This window comes from Gymnodraco acuticeps, unplaced genomic scaffold (genome assembly GCF_902827175.1).
Source record: "Gymnodraco acuticeps unplaced genomic scaffold, fGymAcu1.1, whole genome shotgun sequence".
Lineage (NCBI taxonomy): Eukaryota > Metazoa > Chordata > Actinopteri > Perciformes > Bathydraconidae > Gymnodraco > Gymnodraco acuticeps.
In genome coordinates this window covers 5,339,268-5,362,780 of record NW_022990023.1, presented here as the reverse complement: position 1 = coordinate 5,362,780, position 23,513 = coordinate 5,339,268, and the positions used below count along the sequence as shown (strand labels likewise).

The 23,513-nt window shown below is 41.2% G+C and overlaps 1 protein-coding gene across 1 annotated transcript; it reads right to left on the bottom strand.

Moving 5' to 3' along the window:
• Nucleotides 1-17,926, bottom strand: fam20a (FAM20A golgi associated secretory pathway pseudokinase). The gene is made up of 11 exons (XM_034214407.1): nt 17,373-17,926; nt 11,957-12,150; nt 11,625-11,675; nt 9,838-9,916; nt 9,371-9,463; nt 6,500-6,615; nt 5,565-5,745; nt 3,078-3,187; nt 2,911-2,992; nt 2,767-2,826; nt 1-2,068 (listed from the first exon to the last, which is right to left on the bottom strand). Exons 1-11 carry the CDS (start codon nt 17,732-17,734, stop codon nt 1,798-1,800), a joined length of 1,599 nt encoding a protein of 532 aa, XP_034070298.1. The 5' UTR covers nt 17,735-17,926; the 3' UTR covers nt 1-1,797.
• Between the last annotated feature and the right edge of the window lie 5,587 nt (nt 17,927-23,513).

The window sequence follows — 23,513 nt, the reverse complement described above, 5'->3', positions numbered from 1 at the left end:
CTTAATGTTTAGAAAACAGCAGGACCATTTTTTATTTATTCCTGCACCAAAACATAGTAGAAAAGGTCACTTAATACATACTTTTATAGATACAGTCTATGACTCATACCCACATGTTAAATGTTAACCTTTCTTCCGTTTTCTCATTATTTCTCAACATTCTTCGTCTCGTTAATAATCACATTTTCTTTAAAGAGGATTTTGATCACTTTAGACAACTTAGATTTTTTTCCACATAGTATATTTTCAAATAATGAGAAACATTTATAAATGTAATTATTGCCAATTGTCCTTGGCTCTTGGGAAACTACCAACATCTGCAGCTTTGACATTATTGCTATTAGTTTTTGGAGTTGGAAAAGTTTGGCTAAATTTGCCTTTTCACTTTTGAATCTGTCATTCTACATTTTCAACTGGGGTTTCAAATGTGAATTCCTGTTGCTAGATTTCAGTGAAGATACACTGTGGTTTAAAGGTATTTACCTGTGGTAGAGAGCACTTTTTACGATCTCGACTTATCAGCCTTACTGCCTGCCTTTTTAAGCTGATGTCTGACTTTATTTGGCATTTTTCCAAACGTTAAGATCTCTTAAAAATAGTTGTGGTTGTTCATCTTGTTTTACATCACACACATACCTGGATCATATCAAGTCTGTCGGATAGGAACACATAAAATAATGAAGGCTAAAGCTCAAAATTGGTTACAGATGACAACACATTCTCATATTCATAATAAGAAAATGTTGGCTTAGTTCAGGATTTTCTATCTTGATATATATATGACACATATTTCACATTTACTTAAGGTTAGTCATTACTGTGTCTCAGCCTGTTTTAGTTGACAGTGACGTGTTAAAGCTGTTTAAACCCTCTGATGAGACAGAAGGATTTACAAGTCTGGAAAATGGGGTGGAGGAAACTAAATGACTGTTTTAACGGAAGCACTTTTCTCACACACATACATCTACAGACACACTGTAACTTACAGGTGATCCTTTCTCTTCAAAATAACTTTATTTTAAAATTAGAACAACACAAAGACACCCACACATTCCTCTCTATACCAACAATATTCACCAGCATTAATTTGGCAAACAACTGATCCAGTGCATCGTAGCTCTCTTTTATTAATAGTAGCTCCACTGCTGAATTTGCTGCATGGTAGAATAATCATGCTTTAGCTTAATTTATTTAATAAATAAACTCCATTCCCTGATGCTTCTTTTTGGTTTTTAACATTGGTTTTTAAGGGTGCACTTTTGGGCTTTTTAATATTATATGTTCAATGCATTTGGCATACATGTTGGCAAGGGTGCAAGTTTTTTCTTCCTAAAGCTCAACCTCTTATAATAAGTGTTAAATAAACGGTGTAGTCAAAATACAGACACTCAAAAGCTTAAGGGCTAAACATATCTTCATTGAAACCCTTTTAAAACCGCCATGCTTGATCCCATAGCCATCAGGATTTCAATCTTGATGTACCTGATGTTGTGTTCGTGGACATAACAAAAAGTGAGTCATAAAATGCACCCTTGGGGGAATTTATGACCATTAAAGATACAAAAGGAAATAAAATGCACAACTCCCTCTGTGATAGGAATTTGAGGCCTGCAGTGATTCACGCTCTGAACCTCCTCAACGAGATCCTTCTCTGATAAGCTCAGAAGATTTGAACCCGTCTTCCATTTATGGCTTGTTCCTTAAATCGAAACCATCTGAGCCTTGTTTTGCGTACTTCGCTTCATCATGAAGTCTTCTGCACAGAAACAGCTATGAAGAGGATCATTTCGTCCTGTGCTACCTGTCCTTCTTCATCTCTGTGTTGATCTGAGGTGTCGCTGTGGATTTGACAAAGTCCTTGGTGATCACGTCCTCCTCGCCCAGCCTCCTGACGCAGCGCTGCACCGCTCGGAGGACCTTCTGTAGCCGGCGGTCCAGCGCTGAGAGGTGAGGCTCCGTTAGGACGGGCTGTAGAGAGTCTCCCTTCAGAGACTCCCTCATCACGTCGCTCAGTCTGAACTCTGGTCGGGCCAGGAGCTGCAGACGCACCAGAGTGGAGCGCTTTATCCTGAGGAGAGAAAAGCAAAACTCATTTTCCTTCCAAAACGTCTTTGAAGATAAGATAAGATAAAATGTACTTTATTGGTCCCGATTTGGGAAATGTTTGCGTTGCAGCAGCATAAAAGACAAGGCATTGCACATAAGTAGAAGTTATTAAAAGTAGAAAAATTAAAAAATTACTCTATGTAACAATTCAAATGTATTAATCGCTTTGTTTTGCAATTGGACGGATTCTAACATAAATTAACAAATGAGACCTTTCCAGACTTTCTCTGTTCTATATAACAGCCTGTAGACTTAAGGCGCTTTTGTCAGAGAAATACAAAGAATATATAGTGTATGCACTTTCCCAAGGACATCCTGTTTTTCAGATCAACATAGCAAAATACAGTCTTTAGTCGATAGGCTTATTAAGCAAACACTTTGGACTGATAAGGCTTGTATATTGGTTAGCTTGCGGTTAGGGTTATGACAAGTGGTGTTGATTTTAACCAACAACAATTGTGTAAAGGTACATGGCTAAGGTAAGCAAGCCTTGGTTGCTTTGTAACTTTACAAACTAATTTGGTAATGTTATTCTAAATATGAACCACTAGTGTAATAAAACGCCACTGTTGTGACCATTGCTCGGAGCCCAACAGGATGCAGTTCAGTTAACGGACACTGGTGCTATTAATGACCATCACTTCACATTATTTCACTTACACGCAGCACTGCGATAGTGGAGCCAGGATGGACATCTCATCTTGAGAGTGTTTCCCAAACCTGAGCACAAGATGTGATTAAGATAATGAAACCACAACGGATCATTTTACAATCATTAAATTATCTGTCAGGTTTTAGTCTCACCCTCGTGCATTGTCCAAGTGGAGAAGGAACCCATCGTCCCCAAATTTAGTAAAAATCTCATAATGGTGTCTGTCCATGTTGCCTGTAGCAAAGTTAAAACACAGTAAAGTAAGAGACAGTTAAAGCTTGAGTGCCAAAGTGAAAAGTAGATAAAGTGGATTAAATACTTGTGAGGAAGTCGAAGATGGACATGTCGATGATGTTGAGGAGCCTGTTTCCTGAGTTATATGGATACTGTTGTTTCACTGTGTCACAGTAGAAAGGATTCACTTCCCACCTAAAAAAGAACAGACAATAATATTTGTTTTCAAAAATTCTGATTCAGGAACTGTTTACTGCATTTGAATGTTTTTGTCTAGATGTTTGGAACAATTTCAGAAAACTGCGTCTGCAATTTCCCTGAGTTATTTTTAGATTTGGAGTCATTCTTATAATTATTTAATGATGAGATGTATGGCACAACACAGGATGAGTCAGCTTATTGTTAACCTCAAAGGTTAGTCAAATAGAGCAGTGGTTCCCAACCTTTTTTCCCAAGAGCCCCCCCCAAATGACTCCTGTTGGAAGGGCCGCCCCCCCCTCCCACACACACAGACTCACGGGGGGGGCGCAACAGCGGTAATTAAAGTTTAAAAGTCTCAAAAATGCTACAACTACTGTCACAAACTGGATGAATGTGAAGTATTTTGAGGAGCACTATTGGAGTGACTTTGATGCTTATTGGACTCAGGATTCATTCATTTGGATTCCCGCTGTATGAAGAAATTAAAGGACGCCGCAAGTGGAAACAATTCACAAAGGGATTAAACTGTTTAAAACACATGCTCAAAGTAAGCCGGATTTTGCCGATGTGTTTATGTGGATTCAAAAGTCGTAAATAATCTACAAAATGGAGGAGACCGATCTGATCGGAGCAACTGTGACAAATAATCCAACTGAAACCGGCATGGACAATGGCTATGTTTTAAAAATGCGCTTATCCAGAAAAGCCCGGATTGGACACTTAACGGGCAGAAGAAACATTTATATTAAAGAAAGAATTATACATTTCTGTCTTTTTATGCCTTTAATAGCTACTAACTTGAATTTGTATTCAAATGAATTAATCAATTATTTTGTATATTGTATTGTAATGAAGAGACAAGGCTTTTAGTGACAATCATGTATTGAGTTACAATTATATGTAAAAAAAAAAAAAAGTCTAAATATGATATTTGGCCTCAAATCATCTGAGGCCTGGCGCCCCCCCCCCTGCGATCTTTGGTGCCCCAAGGGGGGCGCGCCCTCCAGGTTGGGAACCATTGAAATAGAGGATGGTGTAGAAAAGAAAGAAACAGTAAAATAGACGAAGCACTCTTCTAACCCTAATTACGAAAGTCTAAAACCAAAGAGATGAACATAAAAACATTTCTGGAAAATCTAGTCTTTTGTTTTTGTACTCCCCCACTTCACAATGATTTATGTTCTGTATTTGAATCTAATTTACTTAAAGGTGGGGTAGGTAAGTTTGAGAAACCGGCTCGAGATACACTTTTTGTTATATTCCATGGAATGCTCTTAACATCCCGATAGCAATGAATATCTGAAGTGCTTTGATAAAAAATCCATACAAAAATGTCATCTGTGGAAGCCGCGGCGCTGTAAAAAGCACGACCAATGATCTGAGCCGGCCCGGCTAAAGTAACTGGATGGCCTACCTGCCTGTCAGCCTCCCACCTGTGCACAAACTTATCTCGTGCCCTGATTGGTCATGTGCGCGTTCGTGTGTGTTGGAGGAGGGGCTCTGTAAGGAAGTGGCAGATTCGTTCCGGTTGTGTATTTTCAAATTCTAGCGCACTCGAGCTGGTTTCTCCAAAATTACCTACCCCACCTTTAATCTCATCTTTGTTTGGTGTTTAAATTGTACTTTTGTAAAGCGACTTTGAGTACTTAAAAGCGCTGTATACATTTTAATGTATTATTATTGTTGTTTTATTCAAAAAATACTAGACTTTACAATGTTACTGGAGGCCACCCACTGTTCCAGCCGCAATGAAGTACTGCCAGTAAGAGACGGTAAATTCCCATCATGCTGTTTTAACTAAAACATGTGGGGAACATATTTTCAACAATAACCTTACTTCATGTATGTATATCATAGGAAGTCAAATCTCCGGTATACAGAGTTCTAGCTACGATACGATAATACTTTAATGGTCAGATCAAGTCTGACATTTTACTTGCATCACAGAAGCTCCATGTGTAACATCAACAGACAAATATCAAGACACAATACATGAAAAACAAACAACAAATTTTTAACATAACACCACAATCACTCAGAGAAAACATGCTGCTCAAAGAGCCTTTAGCGTGCATTTGATCTGGGATCAGCTCTGTTTTGACTGTGAGGATTGACTGGAGCACAAAGGATGCTTCAGTCTGACTTTATTGAATCGTGGGACCCTGTATCTCTGATCAGATGGTAGCAGTTCATATTCGCTGTTCAGAACATGGTTTGGGACCCAGATGATGTTGTTGGACAGCCTCACTAGGTTGTTAGGCTGAGTCATAACGTCTCTGACAGGGTTGACCAACAATCTTTGAGCAGATTTTTAACAGGTGGAGCAGTTTTGATTTGAAAGCTGTTGACAAAAACTTGTACTGGCTCTTACTCTTCTCGTCCGCTGAAGGTGTAGGAGCGAGTCCAGGGGTTGGGGATGGAGATGCGGGGCGCGTTGCTGAGGCTGGGCAGGTACGCCGACAGGGACCCCTCCAGCAGGTCTGGTCCTCCACACACTGCGTACTCTGTCTTACAGACGTACAGGCACTTGGCAAAGAAACACGTGTTGTTGGCTGTTTAGAGAGCAGAATGAAAGGGTGGAATACAAAATGAGCTTCATGTTCACTTAAAATTACATGCTGTTTGATCTGCTTGGCTTTCCCTCTAACTAAAGAACATTAAACCAGAACAAAGAAACAGTCTTAGGTTTATAAAATATATAGGGACACACTGTAGAAACAACATTTTTCCTAAGAAAAACACACATATTTTAGCATGATATTGAGTGTAGCAATGGTTGCTGAAAATGGTCTTAATAAAGTGTAACCCTTGCCAAAAATAAAAACACTTTACGTTTTTAATGTTTTGGCATACACATTTAAAGTGAAAGGAAAGTGGCACGAAATATTTATCAAGATAAACTTTTTGCATTGTCTCACATGTGTTTTTCGAGATCTATTATTATTATTATTAGAGAGGTTAGTAGTGTGACTGACCTTCAGTATAGCGGCCTTATCGACTTAAATTCAAACAAGAAGCAACAGAAAGCAGCTAGCGTGAATCTGTCTAAGGTCTAATCTATCACCTCTAAAGCTCACTAAGTAACATATTATATATTGTTTGTTCAAATCATGGTTAGTTGCATTTTGAATGCCCTGTAAGACTACAACTTGTTCCAGTCTGTATGCTAAGCTGTTAGCTTCATACTTGTGTACAGACATGAGAGTGGTATCAATCTTCTCATCTTATTCTTGGCAATAAAAATGAATTGGCGTATTACCCAAAATGTCAAACTATTCCTTTTAAAAAGACCTGCTGGTTCTTTACCAGGTGAAGTGAAGAACACAGCTCGCAGGTCATCGTTGTGAGTAACTAGCAGAACTTCTCCTGAGACGTTCACCAGCCTGCCAGCTACCGGCGGGACCCTCCGGAAGTCCAGGATCCTGAAAAATAATTGAATGAGAATTACTTAAAGGTCAACTATTATGCAAAATCCACTTTTTCATGTCTCTTCTACATCAACACGTGTCCCCTCTTCTTCATGTCTCTTCTACATCAACACGTGTCCCCTCTTCTTCATGTCTCTTCTACATCAACATGTGTCCCCTCTTCTTCATGTCTCTTCTACATCAACACGTGTCCCCTCTTCTTCATGTCTCTTCTACATCAACACGTGTCCCCTCTTCTTCATGTCTCTTCTACATCAACATGTGTCCCCTCTTCTTCATGTCTCTTCTACAATCAACACGTGTCCCCTCTTCTTCATGTCTCTTCTACATCAACATGTGTCCCCTCTCTTCATGTCTCTTCTACATCAAACACTGTCCCCTCTTCTTCATGTCTCTTCTACATCAACACGTGTCCCCTCTTCTTCATGTCTCTTCTACATCAACATGTGTCCCCTCTTCTTCATGTCTCTTCTACATCAACACGTGTCCCCTCTTCTTCATGTCTCTTCTACATCAACATGTGTCCCCTCTTCTACATCAACATGTGTCCCCTCTTCTTCATGTCTCTTCTACATCAACACGTGTCCCCTCTTCTTCATGTCTCTTCTACATCAACACGTGTCCCCTCTCTGTAAAGACATTCTGAAAGTTTCAGGAAAAAAGATTCTCTCACTTTTTGTCCTGATCTATTTCTATAAAAACCTGTCTGAGAATGAGCTGATTCGATTTTGGCCACTTTATGATGTCATAACGATTTTTTTGGCTTGTGTAACCATTAGCCAATCAGCAACCAAGGTACCCCCCGAAACGGTTTCTCTGCATTTGACCCATCCTAGTGTTAGGAGCAGTGGGCTGCCATTATGTACTGCAGTTTAGGGAACGGTGCCTTGGTCTTTCCAGGACTTGAACTGGTGACCTTCCAGTTGCCAAGCCAAGTCCCTATGGACTTCGCCACCTATAGTGTTCTTTCTAACCAAATGTCTCTCAGAGGGGCGTGGGGAGGGGCTCCTTATTTTCATCTAAAGTAACAGACAGAGAATCAGCACTTTTGAAACAGAGGGGATTATGGGTAATGCTACAATTATCTGTTTGGTGTTTCCAGCCAAACACTTCAGAGACATGTTTGTATATATCTGAGTTCTATAATATATTGATGACACACAGTATAGTAGGGGACCTTTAATAAGGGGGTTCCTGGTTAGTCATGTCAGGAGAATACTATCCTTATCTCTATCTCCTCACCTCGTTTCACAGCAGCCTGCGGTTTATTTTGACTGATTCTTATCAATGAATGAACTCCACTGACAGTCTCTACGCTGTATAATTTAGCTGGCTGTGTTCATACACACTATCAAGAGCTTATACCTCCCCCGAGGGCCCTATTTCAGTCATGTCGCAAACAGTAATCAAACAACAATCAGAGTAGCTCAATGGATGTTTCTCAGATCCTCAGCATTCCCCTACTGCTGATTTCTGGCGATGATTTTAAAGGTTTGGCAGCAAACGCAGACACAACAGAGAGAGACCACGCACTGCCTCGGATTAAAAACACTCCGCCTTAGATTACAAATAGGAAAGGGCAAAGAAATGTGTAGTGTTTGATGTCAGAAACTTCAAATATAATATTTAAAGACTAATAGAGCAGATATACAAGGTAATTATGAAAGTGTTGACGTGGCAACTCTTTTTTGGTTGAAGCGATGACTTATCATTGTGTGTGGCTCCTTAATGATACTGTCTGACTCAGATGACTGTGTTCAGAGTGAATCACCTCCCCTCAGCTAATGTGCAATTACAAAACGATGCGTGTGTTTTCTGGAGTTTGGAGCGTGTGGTTTAAACTGATCAGCTAGTTAGGAAACACTGGGTTGGGCAAACGTCTTGCAATCTTTACTTAAAGTGGGTGGTTTATTTCATGGCAGAAGGAGATGTTATTTTGATATATATAACTTGTTGAAGACCATAAAGGACCACTCGTTTAAGATTACACATCTAATTCCTCTAAAAATACTTAGCGGAATTACAGTGACTTATAGATATATCTCAAAGCCCTGTGAGCAGTACCGACAATAGACACAGTGTCAGCCTGCTTACATATGCTAGGGATGACAATGCTATCATGTGTATGCATGGCAGGTACAATGGTGACCATGTTCCCTATCATAGTGTATTAGCACCCTGACATTAGCTGATTGGCACTAAACACAAAGTATAGCTGGGGTTGATGTGAATGTCATCAGCGTAGTAGTTATTTGGCCACTGAAATGTAGTAGTGACCTTATGATGGCCAAATGTCATAGCAATCCATCCAATACTTAATTAAATATGTCACTAGGCATTTCCATCCTTAGAGCAATGCTGCTAGTATGAATTCACATGTTGATGTATGAATGCTGACATGTGTTTCTCCGTAATCCTAGTTTTAAACTTTGGTATGTTATACTGCTGGAAGCCATTAATAACTCATTTTGACTTGCTTGTTTCCAATCTGTTATTTGGTTTTAAATTTGCGTCACGTATCGTGCCATTAAAATGAAAAGGCCCAAACAAAAACATTTGCTGCACTTCAGCGGGCACCAGAGCCAGAACCAGGGCCAATAAAATGACAGATGTGAAACACAATCTGAAATTACCCCCAGGCGTCAATGCCACATAAATAAACTGAGAGACCAATTAAAACACAGAGATGGTAGTAAAACAGGAAAAACAATTAAGTGGTAAATGAGAGTTACGAGTGACGTCACTGCACCTGTCCAGGTGAAAGGCAGCGATCTCTGCGTTGTGTCTCTGGAGATCAACAAAGTAGAAGAAGTCTTCTGGAGTCTCCTCGTCTCTCTGCTGCCTGACACACACACACACACACACACACACACACACACACACACACACACACACACACACACACACACATACACACACACACACACACACACACACACACAATACACAGACACGCAAGATGTCAGTTAGTATAATTAACACAGGTAAAATTAATTATTAGACGTTGGCTTTATTTACACAATATTATCAAAGGTTTATTATTAACATGATGTTTCAGGTTTAAAATGTTGGCTTATCACAACTTTTCTGACTGAATTGTCCACCTTTTTATTGTGTTTCTGTATTTGGTGTTTTTATGGCTTTAAAAAAAATGAAAGTGTGAGCATGCATGCATTAGTGCACATGTGTGTATTGAGCAGTGCCTCAGGGACTCACCTCATTGGTTTGAACATGGCTTTTCCAAAGTTTTGCATCTTCAGAGCCAGTTTCAGGTGATGTCCGCTGGGCTTCACAACTACAGTAGAGCGGCAGGAAGAGAGACAACATTGACTTTATGTAGAAACTTAAATGATAGCTTGACAAAAGTAAACACTGAGCATCAGAGTCAGTGTTTGGTTTTGAACTGAATTCCCCAGAGGCCATTTTGAACTGGAACACTTTCAAGATCTGCCAGTTCCTTGTGATAAAGTAATTGGGGGTTGGTCACACAGCTTGTGCTCCCTCTCTATGTATGGCTGTATATTATGTCACAGCAGTAGGCCAGACCTACCACACACACACACACACACACACACACACACACACACACACACACACACACACACACACACACACACACATACACACACACACACACACACACACACACACACACACACACACACATACCATGTATACATCACTTCAGGGGACATTACATTGACTTACATGCATTTCCTGGAGACTTATCCTAACCTTAACCATAACCAACACACGCCTAACCCTAACCCTAACCCTTAACCTTACCAAGTCTCACCCTAAAATTAATGATTCCCCTCATGGGGACCTCCAATTTGTCCCCATAAGGGAAGCCAGTCCCCACACGTGACTATGTAAACAGATTTAGGTCCCCACAAGTATAGTAATGCTAGACCACACATACCCCACCCCCCCCCCCCCCACACAACACACACACACACACACACACACACACACACACACACACACAAAATTTAAGCAGACGGATTGTTTTGTTGAGTTTCTCTTTGGCAGTAAACAATGTTTCTGGGGTCAGCCGCTCCACTGTTGGCGAGACCCAGACAGGGCAGAAAGCAGCAAACTGTATACATAAAATATGTTATGGTCTGTATATCAAAAAGCTAGAGCAGAATTTTTACATTTCCACATAAAAAGTATAGTATAGCTTTATGGATATATCGTCCACTCCTACATATAAGCAAAACATCTATTTGTGTTGTTGTTTTGTGTCTCTTCTGGTGGTTTTGAAGTTCTTCTTTGGCCTTTTTCTGGCTCATGTTGTGTCTTTTCAAGGCACTTTTGTGTGTTCTTGGTCATTTTGTGATTCTTTTCACTCATTTTGTGTCTCCTTATGGTCCTTCTACATCTCTACTTAGTTGTTATGTGTCTCTGAGTGATATTTGTAGGTGGCCTGCGTTTTGATCCAAGGCCCACGCCCAATAGCCCCCATCCATTACACATCCATTTGTACCTGTTATCCGAAAGCCTTAATTATCACCTATACTTAGCCAACAGCTCTAGCCAGCAGTACCACTCAATCCACCATATCTGCCAGTGTTTTTGCTCACATCTATTCAAAGTGGATGTGTAAGTTAACCTTATCCATTAACCATCCATTATTCTATCTGCTGCTTTGGCTTGTCTGCTGCTGAGAGGTACAGTAGAAGAAGAAAGCGTAGGTAGCGGCTGGTGTTTAGGTTGACGCCTGGAAACATCGGCTTCCCTCTGAGCGCACCGACATCAAACATTTGCTGTAATTAAGAGCGCTGCCTTTGAACACAACCGAACGCCTGCTTTTTCGCCCCGGAGCAAGTGTCTTACACAGACCAGACAAATCTGGATTTCGATGCCAAACGAATCCTTGCTATCACAAAGCGCAGTGTGTCTGACGGTACCGCCAAGCACAGAGAGAGAAACAAAGAGACACAAACAAAGAGGCTAGTCAGAAATCGAACACAAAGAAGATACAAAAAAAAAAAACATACCTTGGGTACAATCACACGCTCCTTTTAGGGCCTTCTCATCTTGAGTGTAATCTGTAAGAAGTCAAAGTCTGTCAGCTCGTAATTGAGAAGTACAATAGTTACACTTTAACAACAATCATTTATCGCAGCATGGAATTTGACACAGAGCCAGAATATTAGCATCTCCAACAGCTTCTTTAATCTAGCATCCACTAAGTCAGAAAAGTGCAATATTAGGCTACTTTATGGCCCAACACCTAATGGTGGCTCCCAATAACTTGAAGCAATCACCATTCATTTCCCCCAGACTTACAGATGTTTTATAGTAATGTATCCGTCTATCCATCGCTCACCTGCGCTAATGACCGACATCCTCTGCATGTCTTTGAGCAGTTTGGGGATAGCGGGGTCGTTGCGGGAGTACAGAGCGTAGCTGCTTATTCCTGAGTGGAACTTCAGCCAGCTGGCTTCAGGGTCAAAGGTCACTTCATGTTCAGTCAGTGTGATGTTTGACAAAGCCGCTGCCTCGCTGTAGAGATGCATATGTCTGAGGAGTAAGAGAAGGAGCGGACGTTAACTGTAGGACATTAATTCATGTGATGTTACAGCCTTTAATGGGCAGTTTACAAAAATACATGTTTTATGTCTTAGTAAAGCATTAACAAAATCCCTCAAAACCCACCTGTTCAACACTGCATTCAAACTCTGACCACCCCCCCCCCCCCCCATATTTTCATTTTAGAAAAGCGCTATATAAGTGTCATGTATTATTATTATTATTATTATTATTATTAGTGCTATTTATATTTTTTAGATTGTCTGGGTGAGAAAGATGAGCTGTCAATATAATGGAACTACATGCACTTGATTTGTTGTGTGCCAAATACACATTTTGAAAGAGTAAAGAAGATAGTTCACAGACCTTGTGTTTAGCATTTGATGAGGGAACTATTTTACTTCAACCAAACTAGACCCATTAAGTAGGCACTAACCACTCTTGGTGCAATAGCAAGAGAATAGGTCTTGCGTGAAACTGTTCAAAACTAGATTTATTCGATCTATCTGGAATGAGATATTGCTGAGTTTTAAAAAAATATATGTTTTGTACTTTTTGTGTGCCAAGTATTTAAAGGGGATCTATTATGCAAAATGCACTTTTTGATGTCTTCTATACATATATGTGTCTCCGGTGTGTCGGGGAACTCACGCAGCGTCAGAAAATAAAATAAAAATATTTTGATATCAATTTTTTTTTTAAAGCTTTATACCCAAAATCAGCACTTTTGAAACAGGAAGTGAAATAGAGGGATATGAGGCATGGCTAGAATGGGTGATCTGTTTGATATTTTGAGCAAAGCACTTCATAGACATGTTTTTTTATATATTTGTAATATATCTGAGACCTATGCTATTGCCTAAAAATAGCATGATAGGTCCACTTTAAATTACGTTGGAGTAAAGGCAGACATTCTTATTTCCAACACTCGAAAACTCACACCAAAACAATATAGATTGACAAATAGCACTACGGGTAAGTTTGCATTTTGGGGGGGAAATGTCCCTTTAACAGATCAGTTAGAGCAGTGGTTAGGCCCCCCCTTTGGAGAAAAAAAAAAGTCAGGCCCCCCCCAACACAAATAGTCAGGCTCAGTGGCGGCGCCAGAGATTTATTTTGGGGGTACTGTTGGGTAGCTTGACGTTTCATAGAGGGTGCTCAAACATTTAGCGTTTCCCATTAATGTACCGGGCGCTACAGTGGAATGTTCTACTGCAACACTCCCCACGCAAATACACAGTGTGACTGTTACAATGAAGGCTCGATAATCAGCTCACAGCATATAGGTGTAAGCAGGGGTCAAGTGCTATTTTGTATAGGTGGTGTGTAGACCTCACATAGGGGGGTCCGGGGGCAAGCTCCCCCGGGAAGATTTTTAAATATTGAAGTTAAAAGCATCAATCTGGTGCACTTTGAGAGCAAAATGAAGAGATCTACAGTATGGATACATCTCTCAACACAGAACTGTAAACAGATTTACTTTTTCTTTATGGATATTTTACAAATCACTCCCCTTTTAAACTTTATTAATTGTTTAATGTCATATAGTATTTCATACCTGTTTTTAATTTATTCTCTTATTTTTTTATAACTATAATGATTATATAAACGTGTGCCTCGGAAATAATTGTTTACATTAATGGTGACCAAAACGTTTGAGACCCACTGAGATAACACTGAGAACACTCTCCTCCACCTTGTTGTTGAAAAAACTCCTTATATCCGTTAGCGTAGCCCGCTAGCACCAGAAGCTAACATCAACGATCTCCGGTACCGGTGCTCTCTCTCTCTCTCTCTCGCTCTCTCTCTCTCTCTCTCTCTCTCTCTCTCTCTCTCTCTCTCTCTCCCTCTCTCTCTCTCTCTCTCTCGCTCTCTCTCCTCTTCCTCTCCTCTCTCTCTCTCTCTCTCTCTCTCTCTCTCTCTCTCTCTCTCTCTCTCGCACACACACACAAAATGGCTCGTTCCACATACACACAGAGCCGAGCTTGAATGAAACACAGAGACCCGGACGTAATAGTATTGTATCATATTATTTTCAAAATATGATTTTTTTTTTTTATTAATCTTTTTTTTTTTTTTTAATAACCATTTTTCCTCCTGGTCTCATGCCTCTGCGCCCTCCTGGGGGGCGCGCCCCCCACTTTGAGAACCACTGAGTTAGAGAAATGTGTGTTCATCTATTTTGTTGTTGCAGAGGGTTTTGAAAGGCATGTTTTTACATGCCTTTCAAAACAATGACTAAAAACGGGTTCTTGCTTAAACTACATTTCCACGCTTTGAAAAGTAACCCCAGTGCTTAGGAATCTCTTCTTACAACAATTTGGAAAGACCAGAGTCTGAGTGGTAAGGGTGCCAGAAACCCAAGGCAAAGTGCATCCAACAGGTTTTCCAGCAGCTCTTACAAGAATGTGAAATGAAAGAGAATATGAAAACACAGCAATGTTTAATGAAGTTATTATGAACTCTATAACTTTCATTTGTCCCTAAAGCTGCATTCACATATCACATTTTATTAGTTGTCTTATGAGCTCTCTATTTTTTTAACAGCCGCTGTAAACATTTTGAAAGCCTCCTCTTCTCTCTGCTATACTTAAATCCTGAGCAACAATAATCTAAGACCAAAACAAATAGGTTTGTGGGGAGAGCGGCACCACTTTGCCAGAGCTGACCACATTGAGTGGGACAGTCATCTCCAAACCAAAACAAACTTCAGCACACGCTGCATGTGCCGAGATAATAGAGCAAAGAGTGTGGAGTCACTCACAAGATACTAAAGAGGAAGTGGAAAGTGTTATAAAGGGTAACTTCTTGCATATGTGCCAGCCACTCCGGTTTAGCAGGAAACATATTTTTAGCTTGTTTCCTCTTATGCATGCCATGAAAAGCGGTTTTCACAGTTCATTTAAGCAATGGAAAAGCTCTCCTGAGTGTGTTTGATGAGATGCTGTTGCAAGAGATTGCAAGTCTTAAAACAAGCCTTTTGGCGTTGTTTTGTGCACATTTGTAAAGAGAAGCAGCAGAGAGACGATCATTGCTCATATTTCTTCTCATTTTCCATCGTGAGAGCCCAAACTCTGTGTATCTCTGAGGGAGTGCGCGGTGTCTTGGTAGACAGACAGCCTCACAAGCCAAAGACAGCTCCGGCTCCCACAGATTAAGACGGGATTTAGTCGTTTTTAAATCCTTGTTTACCTTAAAGAGAGCGTGCCAGACGCCAGCCTTCAGGATGACATGTTTGTGAGCGTTTTCTGCCACCAGCTCGACATTGGACTTTTATGACGTACAGAGTTGTCTGCACATCCTGATGTGTATCTGTGGGTGCACAGCTGTTATCACGAACACATGCAAAAGTGTGTTTATTTGCCTGGATGTGTGTTTGTGGAGTCAGATGCCAATAAAAATAAGACTTCTTTAAAAGAAGATAAATGTGACAATTTAAAGAGGAATAATTAAATGTGTAGAGCTAGTTGGTTGACAGCTTGGACCTTTTTATAAAAAGCAGAAGCAACAGGGGGAAGAGAAGGAGAAATAATCCGATGAAAAAAGTTGCAATTAAAATATATTTCAAGAATATCTCAAACATTTCAATAAATAGATTATTGTATTTTATTATTATTACATTATTAATTATAATAATTTGACTTTTTGTTCACTTTGATCTGCTATGATTGTATTATTTTATGTTTCCATATTTATTTATTTTATTTATTTATATCTACATATTTGTTGACCTAGTTTTTTCTCTTTATGCTTCCCAAAAACATGTTTACTTTACTATTATACTGGCTTCAAAATGTATCTGCTCATACTCTTTCATACTTTCTTACGGCCCTCCCATGACTCCGTGTATCTGCAGTGGGTTTGGCCGTGATGTCGGTGACCCGGCCCCTCGACCACAGTCAAGCCCCAACGCGTCCCAGAGTGATATCTGTCAGCCTGAATGAACTCCTCTTTCACAATACAGTTGAGTAACACAAGCCGTGTGCACATCATGCACTGTGAACTAAATAAGCAATGTCTAAATATGTGTTAAAGGTCCCCTGTTATACTCAATATATTATAGGTGTCAGATATATACAAAACATGTCTCTGAAGTGTTTGGCTCCAAACACCAAACAGATCATTGCAGCATTACCCATAATCCCCTCTGTTTCAGCCCTGTTTCCAAAGTGCTGATTCTCTGTCTGTTACTTTAGATGAGAATAAGGAGCCCCTCCCCACGCCCCTCTGAGAGACATTTGGTTAGAAAGAACTCAATGGTGCTCTAGGAGGAGATTCAGGTGATAAGGTGGGGGGGTACCTTGGTTGGTGATTGGCTAAAAAAATCGTTATGACATCACAAAGTGGCCAAAATCTGATCAGCTCATTTTCATACAGGTTTTTATATAAATGGATCAGGACAAAAAGTGAGCCAATCTTTGTTCCTGAAGCTTTCAGAATCTCTTTCCACAGAGGGGACACATGTTGATGTAGAAGAGACATGAAGAAGAGGGGACACATGTTGATGTAGAAGAGACATGAAGAAGAGGGGACACATGTTGATGTAGAAGAGACATGAAGAAGAGGGAACACATGTTGATGTAGAAGAGACATGAAGAAGAGGGAACACATGTTGATGTAGAAGAGACATGAAGTAGAGGGGACACATATTGATGTAGAAGAGACATGAAGAAGAGGGGACACATGTTGATGTAGAAGAGACATGAAGAAGAGGGGACACATGTTGATGTAGAAGAGACATGAAGAAGAGGGGACACATGTTGATGTAGAAGAGACATGAAGTAGAGGGGACACATATTGATGTAGAAGAGACATGAAGAAGAGGGGACACATGTTGATGTAGAAGAGACATGAAGTAGAGGGGACACATGCTGATGTAGAAGAGACATGAAGTAGAGGGGACACATATTGATGTAGAAGAGACATGAAGAAGAGGGGACACATGTTGATGTAGAAGAGACATGAAGAAGAGGGGACACATGTTGATGTAGAAGAGACATGAAGTAGAGGGGACACATGTTGATGTAGAAGAGACATGAAGTAGAGGGGGACACATGTTGATGTAGAAGAGACATGAAGAAGAGGGGACACATGTTGATGTAGAAGAGACATGAAGTAGAGGGGACACATGTTGATGTAGAAGAGACATGAAGAAGTGGATTTTGCACAATAGGTGACCTTTTAAAATCAAGAAAATGACAACAGAAACTGACCTTTCCCAGCGTGCCACCTTCCTCCTGTAGTACTCCATCAGCTGCTCCGCCTGCAGCAGCCTCTCCTCCGAACCCAGCACCGGGGTCTTGATGTTGTACAGAGGGTGGGAGAAGAGCCTCTCAAGTTTCGACCCCCCATCATCGGCGGGTTCGGATGTGGTTCCATACAGAGTCCAGTTAGAGAGCTGTGGGGTGGCGAGACCTCCGTGCCTGGGAAGGGTGAAGTTGTCCGAACCGCATGGGCAAAAGTCTCCGGACCCCAGACCCACGCTCCTTAGCTTTGGCAGCAGGACAAAGTAAAGGTCAGCGGAGAAGATGGCAGTGAGGGTCGCGGCTAAGAAGAGACGGTCCCTCCTCATCATTGAAGCAGAGAGTTTAAAATATATAGGAAGCTAAGAAAAGTCCTGATTGTGTGTTGCTCCTCAGAGTGCGAGGCATCACTTGTAATCTCCCACACAGTCAGCCAGGCAGAGAGAGAAACACTCAGAGGTTGGTCCAACTCTGTCTCTTTCTATCTGTGTGTTTCTGTCTGTTGCTTCCAGCTTCACTTCTTCTTTTCCTCCTCCTCCTCCTCCTCCTCCTCCTCCTCCTCCTCCTCCTCCTCCTCCTCCTCCTCCTCCTCCTCCTCCTCCTCCTCCTCCTCCTCCTCCTCCCTTGACAGCGACTGAGTGTGCGTTTGCAGCTGACAGTTAGTCTGTGTCCAGCGACCTGCTGCTCTGAGAGTGTGTGTGAGAGAAGAGAGGGTGAGTCCTCTGTGGGTTTGTATGTGCAGGTGTGTACACAAACATCCAATGACAGGTTAGTAGATTAAGAGTGCAATGAGGGTGTATTAAACACACACTCCGAAGCCCTTGGCAGCAGGAAGAGGTGGAGACTGCACTTCTTCTTGTCACAGCCGATCTGAATGAAACCACGTCCAGCTGGCGTATCTGATGCAATGTGTGTGTGCGGGTCCAAGTCCAGTTTTCATTCAAGTGTGTGTTTGTGTGTCAGGCTGACCCACTTTTCTGGCATGGTGGACTGTGAGTGGGCATGTGTGGATTCAAAGGTGTAAGAGTGTGTGTGACTTGCCTTGACAGACCCAGAAGGCGTGGAGACAAGATTCCCGTCCCCTTGTCATCTTCCAGTCTCGTCTACTTTCACTCCTCCTTCATCGCGACAAATCTCCTCTCCCCCTCCTCCCCCATGCTTTCATCTGATCCCTGCTTCAAAACGTTCATCCTCTTTGCTCTTCTGCCATCTTCTCTCCGCTCTTTCTCTTTCGTGCCTTTTTCGCCACAGACCTGTAGCCTGTTTTGCTCCGGGCAGAAATTGCCAGCTGCACTTTCCTTCCTGCAGCAGTTCCCACAACATAAATCAACATAAACCCTTACAGAGAGACGCACGTTCAGAAAAAGGCAGTACTGAGAGAAAAACGACTAACTCTTGCACAACTTCAAATGAGAGAACACGCAGGGAGAAATAACACCTCCCCTCGTTCACAGACGACCTTCTCTTTGCTCTCCCCCCTCTCTGATTCCTGTGAAAACATACAGTGTATAAATTACGTTCGCTGCTTGTTGGCCATTACGGCTCTAAAAGCCCTAAGCAGCTTTGTTCTGCAGCAATGAAGACCTCTCAGGGCATTTCCCAGCCTGCATCTGCGCTGTTGTTAATGTGGTATTTTGAAACATCTGTCGTCTGTGTGTGTGTGTGTGTGTGTGTGTGTGTGTGTGTGTGTGTGTGTGTGTGTGTGTGTGTGTGTGTGTGTGTGTGTGTGTGTGTGTGTGTGTGTGTGTGTGTGTGTGTGTGTGTGTGTGTGTGTGTGTGTGTGTGTGTGTGTGTGTGTGTGTGTGTGTGTGTGTGTGTGGAGGCAGAACAGCAGCTCTTACAATCTGGCTAAATGGCAGGTTAAAGATTCCTTTCACTGATTTCCAACATCATAGAAGAAGGTAAAACACCCTGAAGAACAACTGCCAGACACTCATGCGTAATTTCGTCTGACAACCACACACACACACACACACACACACACACACACACACACACACACACACACACACACACACACACACACACACACACACACACACACACACACACACACACACACCATGTATACATCACTTCAGGGGACATTACATTGATTAACATGCATTTCCTGGAGACTTATCCTAACCTTAACCATAACCAACACATGCCTAACACTTAACCTTACCCTAATCCTAAACCTAACCAAGTCTCACCCTAAAATGAATGATTCCCCTCATGGGGACCTCCAATTTGTCCCCATATGGGAAGCCAGTCCCCACACGTGACTATGTAAACAGATTTAGGTCCCCACAAGTATAGTAATGCTAGACCACACCCCCCCCCCACACACACACACACACACACACACACACACACACACACACACACACACACACACACACACACACACACACACAGGCTGGGTGATTGCCCCCTGAAATGTATTTGAAGAACACGCCAATAAAAACAAAAAGAGATTGCTTTTGCTGTTCTCATGACTCAAATGTATGATATTAAAATATTTGCCTTTAGACCAGCAGAAGCCATATTTTCCACAGATGGATTTGTTTTCCAATTTAGGTTTCTGTCGATGGTACATGGTCTTTTGAAATTGTATTTTCGAAATGAGTTTTAGGTAAAAAAAATCCTTAAATTGAAGGTCCCGCTGTCACAGGCAAAGCACTGAGAAATGTATGAATGTGTCATCTAGTTTTTTTTATTATATACGTTATCACTGAATTTGTGCTAATTAGCAAAAAACTGGTGATATTTCTGACAATGCGACACATTTCAGTAATGCTTTGTTGTCTTACGCCTGTGTAGTCTATGACTGGCCCTGTTTGTCCCAGCTGTGTCTGTTTGTGTTTAACCCAAAGAAAGCTCGCTTCAAACCCCGAAAAACATCCAGACCAGTGCTTAAAATAACCCCGATTACAGGGATGAGCGGGCAAGCATGCATAGAAGATGCAATATCGAATATGAGAAGAAAGCAAGCGTGAATAGAGCATTGAGTCTTATGCCGACTATTTGTGCAATTCAGTAGAGCTTTGATGATGAGCACAGGGTTTGGTGGAGAAAGATGAGATGGCTCATGTTTTGTTTGGATGACCCAGAAAGTCTCAAATATCAAGAAATGTCACACTGCTGATAAAACCCAACACAATAAGAGTATTGTGAAGCTGCTTTTTCACAAATACAAGGGGAATATGTAGCGATAAAAACAGTTAAAGGTGGGGTATGTAATTTATTTCAGAAACACTTTTTGTTATATTCCATGGAATGCTCTTAACATCCCGATAGCAATGAATACATTAAATGCTTTGACAATGAAGGGGCAGATTTGTTCCAGTTGTGTATTTTCAAATTCTAGCGCACTCGAGCTGCTTTCTCCAAAATTACATACCCAACCTTTAAAGCAGTAGTTCACCAATCTGGGAATTAGCCTACCATTAGCCTAGCATAGTTTATGATTGGCAAAACAGCTAGCTTTGATCTATCAGAATGAAATAAAACATAATGTGCCAGAATATTTATATGTTGTGGGTAATAACTTCACGGTTAACCTCACAATGACAACAGGACTCCAAGGACTGAGTCAAATAGCACAGAGCACAAAGAAAGAAGGCTATCAAGGACTGCTAGTTAGCTCTCAGTTAGCTAAACTGGAAGCAGGCCCGGTTCTACGGGGGTGCTTAAGGGTGCATTGCACCCTCAGTTGAGTCGTTATGCACCCTCATTTGAAAAATGTTTATGTATAATAATAGTAATAATAATAATAAGAATATAGTTGAAATAAAATAAATTGTAATTGTGGTTAAATAACATTGTCTGCTGCATTTATTTGGTCAATTTAAACGGTAAGTAACGTTATTATTATGTCAGGTGCGTGTGACCTGTGCCGCTGCGCGTTCGTCATCTGCAAGGTGCTTATACAGAACATCAGAAAATGGTTAAAACAACCAGCCCTAATCGCCAGCAGTAACACTGCAGGTAATAACAGTTCAGATCATGGGAACATTACATTACCTGCGGCCACTGTCGTGGACACTAAAGCCCGACTCGCCGGCTTTGCCCGCCTCGCCCACGGAGGCGGAGTAGCCGCAGCCGTCTTCGTTGCCCGAAACACCTCGGCAAAACAGAGCCTGCCCAGGTATATTTAAAAAAGTACCCAACTCGCCTGTACAGTGGGGTAAGGCTTTCCAGCTCATGGTTTCAAAACAGAGATTGGCTGGAATATTCATGTAAAAAAGATGTCATCTTCTGCTATGCATGTAGACATTTCGGTCTTAAAAGGAGAGTGATTTGTAAAATATCCATAAAGAAAAAGTCAATCTGTTTACAGTTCTGTTAAATATGGGTGTTGAGATGTATCCATAGATCTCTTCATTTTGCTATCAAAGTGCACCAGATTGATGCTTTTAACTTGAATATAAAAAAAAAAAATCTTCCCGGGGGAGCATGCCCCCGGACCCCCTAGAGGAGGTGAGGACCCCCCTAGAGGGTGTTAGGTCAACCCCCCACTTATAAAAATAGCACTTTACCACTGCACCCTCTCTAATCTCAGATGCACCCTGAGTCATTTTGTTCTGGAACCGGGCCTGGCTGGAAGCAAGGAGTGCTGTCATCCTACAGAAAGAAACCCTCTATTTAACTACATGTCAAGTTGTGTAAGAATGAAACAAACATATTAACAAACCTAATGCAAAAGTGGCAATAGACATGCCTTCTGTCTGCCTTCAGGCCTGTTCTCCAGGGGAAATGAAGGATCGATTCAGGGCACAAAGGAACTGTGTCAACCATTGTTCCATCAAAGCAGAACGAAGGTAGGATTATGTTTCAGTATTGGTAGCCATCACCGGTTACCAAAGAGTATCAATGTTCAGTAAGTTCTTTACAGAATATCCCCAGTGGTTCAATGGGCGGGCAGTGAAACCACCTCAGTAACTAAATGCTCTTCTGTCATGTGTTGTTGATTGTTGCTAGCAGGAAAACGGATAGCACGGATATGATCTGGTTGTCTTTGCAACACGCCGCCAACAATAATACACTTGGAAACACCAGGGAGAAAAAGTTGATGGAAGATTTCCTTTTTATATTCACTTGCCATTTCCAGTCTCTATGCTAAACTAATCGTCTGCTGACTCTCTTTCATTTTGCCTACAAACACAAGGGATTTGAATATTCTCATCTAACTCTCAGCGTAAAAATGACAGGACTATTCACTTTAAAAAAGATGAGGAAGAGATGACTTCTCAGTTTTCAGCCCACATAAATTGGCACATACAGAAATGCACACAATATAAAGGGAGGAGGTTGCAGCAAAGAGAAGAGAGGATTACAAAAGATGGAAAAACCAATTGAAAGATTGAGAGAAATTAAGTTAAAACAAGAAAAAGAGGAGGCGAGGAAGGCATGCATGCAAACCCAGATTTGTCCCATTACAGAATGGCAGTATTCCTCATTTTCTTCTTTTATCCCTCTTTTATTATCCTCTCAAATCAAATTTTCTGGACAACTTTAGCCTGAGCGTGGAGCGCTTCAGCCACAGCTGGGATAAAAAGGAAGTGGCGCTGCGCCCTCACATTCCTCCAGAATTGATCGAGACATTTATAGTTGCTAAATATTATAGCGGGCTGACCAGTATTTTTATCCTGGCTGCTTCTCGATGTCCACAAACCTATACAATTAGGACTCCAATTTTAGAGTATTTACTGTACATACTAAATGGTCTGTCTGTTCATTTTGGAGCTAGAAAGTATGCTTATCTTAGCATAAAACTGGAATCTAAGCGAAACAGCCAGCCTGGCTTTGTCCTAAGGTATCAACATCTAACCATCACCTCGGGGGCTGTTCACCTAGCAATTTCACAGTGATGACTAGAAAATAAATACAGTCGTCTGATACAGTAGACTGGCATATAACCCCTCTTAAAACCATAAATTGCAGTTTTTACACAAACAAGATATGTGTTAATGAGTGGGTTTTGAGACTGTGTTAGCTTTTTCTAATCGGTTTACGGTCCTTTTGCTAAGCTAAGCTAATTGGCTGCAGGCTGTAGCTTCATATTTACCGTACAAACATAAGCAAGGAATACATCCTCTGATCAAAGAAGCAAGAAAGCAAATATCA

Bases quoted from the DNA above. Each gene is read 5' to 3' on its own strand.
- fam20a (XM_034214407.1), bottom strand. From the start codon at position 17,734: ATGATGAGGAGGGACCGTCTCTTCTTAGCCGCGACCCTCACTGCCATC. The intron at 9,917-11,624 runs GTATGTTTTTTT...GCTCTACTGTAG, and splicing joins AGCGTGTGATTGTACCCAAG to TTGTGAAGCCCAGCGGACAT. The intron at 6,616-9,370 runs GTGCAGTGACGT...ATTATTTTTCAG, and splicing joins GCTGCCTTTCACCTGGACAG to GATCCTGGACTTCCGGAGGG.